The 8,330-nt window shown below is 32.2% G+C and overlaps 1 protein-coding gene across 4 annotated transcripts in view; it reads right to left on the reverse strand.

Annotated features, from left to right (window-relative positions):
• Positions 1-8,330, reverse strand: part of LOC122635966 (protein tramtrack, beta isoform-like) — a 74,305-nt gene that overhangs the window by 3,970 nt on the left and 62,005 nt on the right. The window contains exon 5 of one of the 4 annotated variants that reach the window (XM_043826713.1): positions 2,084-2,263. The exons of 2 other annotated variants lie outside the window; for them this stretch is intronic. In XM_043826713.1, coding sequence (XP_043682648.1) covers positions 2,223-2,263 — 41 coding nt within the window. In that variant the 3' untranslated portion in view covers positions 2,084-2,222. Of the gene's footprint in view, positions 1-2,083; positions 2,264-6,831; positions 7,710-8,330 lie in introns of those variants that run through there. One more of the 4 variants, XM_043826709.1, reaches the window with a different exon arrangement.

Here is an 8,330-nt window from a genome sequence, read left to right on the forward strand (position 1 = left end):
TCTCTCTCTCTCTCTCTCTCTCTCTCTCTCTCTCTCTCTCTTTGATCGATTCTCCGTTTAATAGACTGCTCTAAAAGGTCAACGTTGACAAATTAAACAGTTGCTCGGACGTTTAACGAAACGGTTTATTATTAATGTCGAAAATTTTATCCGTATTTATTTACTGGACATATCGTTTCATATATATATATATATATATATATATTTAAATATATATACACATATATATATATTTATATATTGCACGAACATATGAATATTCGTATATATATATATATATATATATATATATATATATATATTCGTATGTAATATCTATACTGAATATGTGCGCGAGTTTTATCGAATAAAAAAAAAAAAGAAGAAAAAGAAAAGGAAAGGGGTTGGAAGTAAGGGTGAAGGTAAGAGTAGATGTTGTAAAGATAAGAGAGTCCAAGTGTCGATAGAAAACTATGTAATTCGATCGTATTAGAGTCTCTAATTTCCCCCTCTTCTCCCTCTTTCTCCTTCAACTAAACAACCAATCACATTCCCCTCCCCTCTCCACCCAATTTCGTATATCCATCCTCTCGTTCATATCATTTTCATTTGTGCGCTGCTCGTTTATCGATTACAAGTTTCGAATGAAACGAACGAATTGAAGAAAACAGACAAGGAAAAAAGAAAAATGAGAACGTGGAAATTCGAAATTTAGTCTCGTTAATTTGATCGTGATTTATGTTCGTTCGTTCGTTCGTTAGTTCGTTAGTTCGTTAGTTCGTTAGTTAGTTCCGAATTTACGAAATAAATAATCGTAAATAGTCGTTGTTATGGCACAAAATTATTGCTGGGGTAACTTTTGGGAAGACTTATGTATAATTTAAATTATATAAAATTTTGGTCCTGTTTCTCTTTCTGTTTTTCTTTTTCTTCTCTTTTCTTTCTTTCTCTCTTTGGTACAAATTTGTAAAGAAAAGGAAAAAGGAATGAATCACGAGAAGTTGATAATATTTTCGAAACGATCGCTTGTTCGTTGCGTACGTGAACGTAAAATATTGTAAAACATATTTTGAAAAGAAAAAAAGACGAAGAAGAAGAAAAAATTGCGATAAAGATAATAATATCGTTCGATAATAACTCGTTTTAAGTCTAACAAGTTTTCAATCTATTTTTATCGAAACGAAGGATTTTTTTAACGAAAATGTAGCCTCACTTAAAGTATTTCGAATGACACAAATCGAATGATATAAAATTGATTTTGATCGAGGTCCCGTGCTCGAGTTTGGTTTCACCTTTGACATTAAATCATCCTGTTTTGCGTGACACTGCACGCATACACGAGCTGTGTAATCTACTGACCTGTACTTTGTGCGGATTCATTTAGGTCTCGAGTTCGTGACAAAATTGAAGCGAAAATTTAACGTAACGCCAGAGGTAACTTTTACGAAAGGGAAAACGATTTCGTAACGCGTAGATCGAATCAAAAGAAATAATAATAATAATAATAATAATAAAAAGAAAAGGACAAAGAAGAAGAGAAGAAGGAAAAATAAAAAGAGAAAACAATTTCGAAAGCAAGAAAGGCGAAGAAAAAAAAAAAAAAGAAAGAAAAAAGAAAACTCATTTACGCAATCGTAAATTTTTGCACTTGTTAAAAGAACTTAAAAGAACTGAAAAAAAACAGGAATCATTTAATTGCGACACGTAAAATATTTTCGATTATTTATTTTTACAACCCTTACGATCGGCGATATTTAAAAATTATTACGGGTAAAAGAAACCACAAAAAAAAAATGAAATAAAATAAAATAAAATAAGATGGATAACGTAAACTAACCCAGCAAATGCAGTGAATAAGAGAGAGAGAGAGAGAGAGAGAGGGGGAAAAAATGTGTTAAAACTTTTTCACCGAGGATCGTAACTTAAAAGTATAGAGGAATAATTAAAATAATATTACACAATATTCTTACCTCGTATTATCTTACCTCGTTTACGAGGAATAGTTGGTAGTCCTTGATACTAAAGCCCGAGTATATCATTAAAACTATAGTAGATGAGAAAAATTAAAAAAAGAAAAAAAAAAAAAAGAAAAAAAAAAAAGGCGTACAAGACAACTGCTACGTCTTTTACTCGAATGAAATTACATAGATATATTATCATACTATTTATTCGAACGAAAAAACTTCGATAAATGTTTTTCCGCTTAATATTGTTAATTTGCAATAATAACTCAATGGTTATACTCAGTTGTGGGAACTACGTTTCACAGTTTTTGACAATTGGTCTTAAAAAAAAAAGATAAGTAAATATCGTGCGTCGTATAAGAACTTAAAGTAACAAGAGTAATTAATACCTTTTAAACGGACTAGAAACACTATAGAGATTGGACGATGTTCATCGTGAAGGGTTAAAAGGATAAGAAAAAGAAGAAGAAAAAGAAGATAAAATCGACTGACTAATAAATTTTTCTGATAGATTAGATTCGCATAATTCGTTTGATTTATTAAAAAAAAAAAAAAAAAAAAAAATAATAAAAGCCAACAACACACACGCGCTTTAAAACGTATTACTTGTAATAATCAAGCGAACGATTATGTTTTAATCTTATTTGAAATTTCTCTGTTTTTTTTTTGTTTTTTTTTTGTTTTTGGTTTCTTTTTTTCCCCACGAAAGATATGTAAGAAACGTATATAAATATTATTTTTGATTATCTTGTGCGCGATCGCTTTCGTAATTTACGTAAAATCTTACGTATTTATCACACGTCAAACGATTTTTATCATCGGATTCAGAATCTCCTGATAATCATCTTCATATACGGTCGTGTAGTATTCGTAATATTTTAAATTAATAGTTTAACAAATTAGGAACCACAAACGACGTTATAAGAATTCTCCTGACAATACGCGCGCGCGAAAGAGAAAGAGAAACAGAGAAAAAGAGAGAGAGAGAGAGAGAAGAAATAGAGAGAGAGAGAGAGAGAGAGAGAGAGAGAGAGAGAGAGAGAGAGAGAGAGAGAGAGAGAGAGAGAGAGATTAACTTCGTTTAAAGAGCCTCCAAGATTAATTATCGTGAACCGTTAATTACACGAAGATTATTGGTCCGTAGAGTAAAAGTTTTGTAAATTTTATAATCGATTACATCGTACCAGAGCGAAAGTAAATCGTCCGTCGAATCATCGTAATTTCTTTGGATCGATCGATCGATACGATCTACGAAAGGCAAATAATTAAAATGTTATCGATCAATTGTGCAATCTCATCGGGAAGATTAATCGAGTAGGTCGTATCGATCGTCGAGAAAATAACTCATTCAAAAATTCTTTATTTTTGTGATTACTTGATTCGACGGAGCTCCTATTTATCGCTCCTATTTTCTATTTACAAATTCATCTTTCGATGCACGCACTTAATTAGACCTTTTCTATATTTAAATTTATAATTCCTTTTTTTTTTTTTCCTTTTTATTTTATAACTATATTTATATATATATATTTTTTATTTTTGTTATTATTATTATTATTATTATTAATTATTAATTATTAATTATTATTATTATTATTATTATTATTATTATTATTATTATTATTATTATATTTATATTCACATTCTATCGATCGTCTTTCTCTTTCTCTCTTTCTCTCTCTCTTTCTCTCTCTCTCTCTCTTTCTTTCCTTCTTTCTTTTTGTTTAATGTCGGCCAATTCGACGTTTGTAATATTATCTATCTCTCGTTATAATTCAATATAATTTTACTTATTATCAATTAGTTAATTATGTAAAAAGGAAAAAGAAGATATGGACGAAAAGATCTTGGTAATATCGAATTTTTCGCGTCCAGATTAGAGCTCTTACTAGTCGTTCGAATTTTGACGGATTATGTCCACGAACTATTTCGGGGTATTTCGAGTACACAAAATCTTTGAATAGTAAGAACACTAATACATACACACATATATATATATATATATATATACACACACTCACGTTTGTATTTACAATATTAACGCTATAAATTTTCAATATTTATTATAGAGACAGAGTAAACGTATCTAATCTTGTTTACGTTTAATACTATATCTTTCTCTCTCTTTCTCTTTCTCTTTCTCTCTCACGCACACATATATACATACACGTAAATATATCCACTTTCTCTCTCTCTCTCTCTCTCTCTCTCTCTTTCTTTCTTTTTCTTTCTCGTTAATATTCTAACATAAGCGATGAGACAAAGGAAGATTTATTTATATTTCTACCTGTCGGCAAGAATCATGAATAATTTGTTTATACCGTTAAAATATTAAAATACACTGCTATTAATTATTATGTATAATACGTTAAAAATGCGAACAAAATTCGGACACACTTACTCGGTCTCTTTCTGTTTGCGAAAAAATGAAGGAAAAAAAAAAAAGAAAAAAAAAAAGAATAAAAGAAAATAAATAAATAAATTAATTAATTAAATAATTAATCAAAAAAAAAAAAATAAAAGAAAGAAAGAAAGAAAGAAAGAAAGAAAGAAATATATAAATCCGTAAACGGATTCTCTTTTCGAAAAATTTATAGTATTAATTGACACACAAATGTCGACGTGAGTTTCCTTGTTTTTTTTTTCTTTTTTCTTTTTTTTTTTCTCGTTTGTTTGTTTTTTGTGTTTTTTTTTCTTTCCTTATTTTTGTTCTTAACGTACGCATTTATCCTTATCATATTTACACGTGAATAAGAAGGGACGACGACGATCGATTGATTCACTTTGTAGAATATATTATTATTCATATAACTATCTATGTATCTCGAGAAATTCTAATCCCAAGACTTCATTATAATAATATATAATCGTCGGCCATGATCTCGAATTAATTAGATCTAAAATAATCATCTAAATATTTCAATCTCATTGTTATATTCGCAATATTAATTCTGTAGTACCTTTTTCGAATTTCGGTGTTCGTAGATCACAGCGCGCGTTTCAGACTTCCATTATGCTATCTGTTTCTATTTAGACCGACTTGTGCGACTTACTTATCACCGACCTTGACGGATATCCGTATCAATCCGTTTCTTTCATTTTATTCTGTTCTATTTTCTCTCTCTTTTTTTTTTTTTTTTTATAATTATTTACCATTCCTTCTCTTTTCGTTCTTTAGGATATCTCACCTTCGATTCATCTTCCTTTTCTATTTTCTCATTGTTGATCAACGAACGTGGGACATCGAAGAAATAATATATATATATATATATATATATATATATATATATATATATAAAAGACGATAATCGATGGACGATCGATCGCCACGACGCGAGACTTATTTAATTATATAAATATTATTTACAATATATAGTAATAATCGCGGACACTCTTGCAACACGCATATACATAGATATTATGTATATATATATATGTATTTATGTATTTATGTATGTATTTATGTATGTACGTATACATGTATATATGTATGTATGTATGTATGTATGTATGTATGTATGTATGTGTGTATGTATGTATATTGCTTTATATCGTTCGTACGATTTTTTGCTCTTCTTTTTCATCTCCTTCATGATTGTTTGTTTGTTTGTTTATTTGTCTGTCTATCTGTCTGTTTATTTGTTTGTTTGTTTGTTTGTTTGTTTGTTTGTTTATTTTCGTTTTGTCATTTTCCTTTCTGTTTCTTTCCTTTCCTTTTTTTTTTTTTTCTTTTTCATCGCAAACACACCGGATAAAAATTTTCGTTCTTGAGGAGCTTCTTAAGGATTCTCTTGGATTTGTCGACGATTATTAAGTACGAAACCAACGCGAAATCGATGCTAATCTCTCACAGCTTGTGAGAGAAATATGATAATGAAATAAAAACAGAATATACATATATATAAGAAAAAAAAAAAAAAAAAAAAAAAAAAAAAAAAAAAAAAAAAAAAGAGAGAATGGAAAAAACGAAAAATCGCGAGAACAACAACAACAATAACAAGAACGAGCGATTGTAAGTACAGTCACCGCTAAGTAAAAAAAAAAAAAACAAGATATATATATATATATATATATATATAAAAGTTAAAAGAAACATAGAAAAATCCGTTGTGAGAAAAAAGAAAAAGAATTGAAATAAAAAAGGAAAAAGGGAAAAAAACAATAAAAGAAAGAAAGATAAATAAATAAATAAATAAAAACCTCCGAGAGATTCCAGGAGTTATTCCTCGAGTTTGTAAGAAGGAACGGGTTGAACCCGAACCTGAACCCGAACCCGAACCTGAACACGATTCGACCGTTCGTCATTTATTAATAACGCACAATCACGCAAACGTGAAACAAACGTACAAGCATTCCTATCATATCTCTCTCTCTTTCTCTTTCTCTCTCTCTCTCTCTCTCTCTCTCTCTCTCTCTCTCTCTCTCATGCACACACACATTCTCTCACTCTCACTCTCACTCTCTCACTCTTTTTTTATTGAAGAAAGCGCAACGAAGAGGACAACGTTACCAACGATAGATTGTCCTCGCAGGATTCTTCGATTTGTAGCGATCCGATGATGAGTAAAACAAACACACTCGAGACTATTTTGTTTTTCGAGTGTGTATATATATATATATATATATATATATATATATATATATATATATATTATATCGTCTTTGGCGATTATTCTTGGAGAAGAAAGAAACGTATTATTTATATAAACGAAAGGAAGTAATTAACGAAAGAGCAGAGTCTCTCTCTTTCTCTTTCTCTCTCCCTCAAGGCAATATATAAATCTAAATAGTAGAGAGATCGGTAGATAAAAAAGAAAAAACAAAAACGAAAATTAAAAAAAGAAAGACTAAAAAAAAAAGAAAATCAGAAGAAAGAAAAAGAAAAAGGAAAAGAAAACCGTAACTTTTGCGGTTAGAAGGAAAGGAAGAAGAATTAAAGCGGAGTATAGGGAGCTGAAATATGTGAGTTGAGAAAGGGGTTGGACGATCGAGCAGATAAGAATAAGGATGATGGAAGAGGTAAAACAATTCGATCGAAATTCGTTCGATCGAATGATCGTCGAATCGACGGAATCATCGACTTTTTTTAGGGAGGTTGGAGGTTGGAGGTTGGAGAGGAGGATTGGTATAGTTAGGGGATGGAGTACAACGTGTAAGTAAGAGAGGATCTAATTGTCCGATGATAGTCCTCTCAGGATCCTGTACGTTGTAACCATGATGTGGAAGGTGGTAGTGATGGTAGTGGTGGTGGTGGTGATGATGATGATAATAATGATGATGATGGTGGTGCGTCGTAAGGTGGGCCAGCTGCAGCACCAACAGCAGCAGCAGCAGCAACAGCAGCAGCAGCGGCAGCAGCAGCAGCAGCAGCAGCAGCAGCAGGTTGGTCCAAATTGGACGGTGGTCAGGGTAGGCCAAATCCGAAGAAGGGTGCGACCCCTGGTCGATCGTCAACGACGAGTCGTGGCGATGGTAGCCGCGGTGGTCGCTTCCTCCGCGGGGCCATCAGCGACCTCTACAATGAGCCCTTAGCGTAGAGCGTCTCCTTGTGCTTGGTACGTATATGGGAGCGAAGGGTGTCGATCCTGCTGTAGGTGGCCGGGCAGTAAGGGCAGAGTGACCTTTGAGCCGTATGTATGTGGAAGTGGTGCCATCGATTGGTCACCTGTTTACCGCAGGCACGGCATCTCCATAGGGCCGGGCTGCCAAGCGATCCGGCGAACATCTCGTGATATGAGAGACCCACCGGCACGCTCGGCATCGTACCTGCAAAACCCACAACACGAGCCTTCATCCTCTCCGTGCCTCTCTCTCTCTCTCTCTCTCTCTCTCTCTCTCTCTCTCTCTCTCTCTCTCTCTCTCACGTTCTCTCTCGCTCTCACTCAAACTCTCATTTTCTTTCTTTCTTTCTTTCTTTCTTTCTTTCTTTCTCTCTCTCTTTCTTTCTTTCTTTCTCTTTCTCTCTCTCTCTCTCTTTCTCTCACTCATTCATCCTATCTCACCCTATCCAATCTTTCCTCTCTTTCTGTTTCTTTCTTTTTTTCTCTCGTTTTTTCTTTATTTTTTTTCTTCCTTTCGTTCTTTTTTTTCTTTTTTTTTTTTTTTACTTTCACCCTATCCAGAGGACACCCTCCTCGTTATACCCCCTCTTCCTTCTTCCCTCTGACATATACCTTATCCTTTTATTTTCTTTTCTTTTTTTTTTTTTTTACTTTTTTTTCTTTCGCTTTTTTCATTCCTTTCCGGTTCGTCTTCTCTTTTCTTTTGTGTGTGTGTGTTTTTTTTTTGTTATATTTCCTTTTTGCGTCCCTTTTATTTCGAATTTTCTTGCTTACTTTTTCTTTTTCTTTTTCTTTTCTTTCCTATTTTTTTTTTTTTTTTTTTTTT

The sequence above is a fragment of the Vespula pensylvanica genome, chromosome 20, assembly GCF_014466175.1.
Source record: "Vespula pensylvanica isolate Volc-1 chromosome 20, ASM1446617v1, whole genome shotgun sequence".
In the NCBI taxonomy this organism is placed as follows: domain Eukaryota; kingdom Metazoa; phylum Arthropoda; class Insecta; order Hymenoptera; family Vespidae; genus Vespula; species Vespula pensylvanica.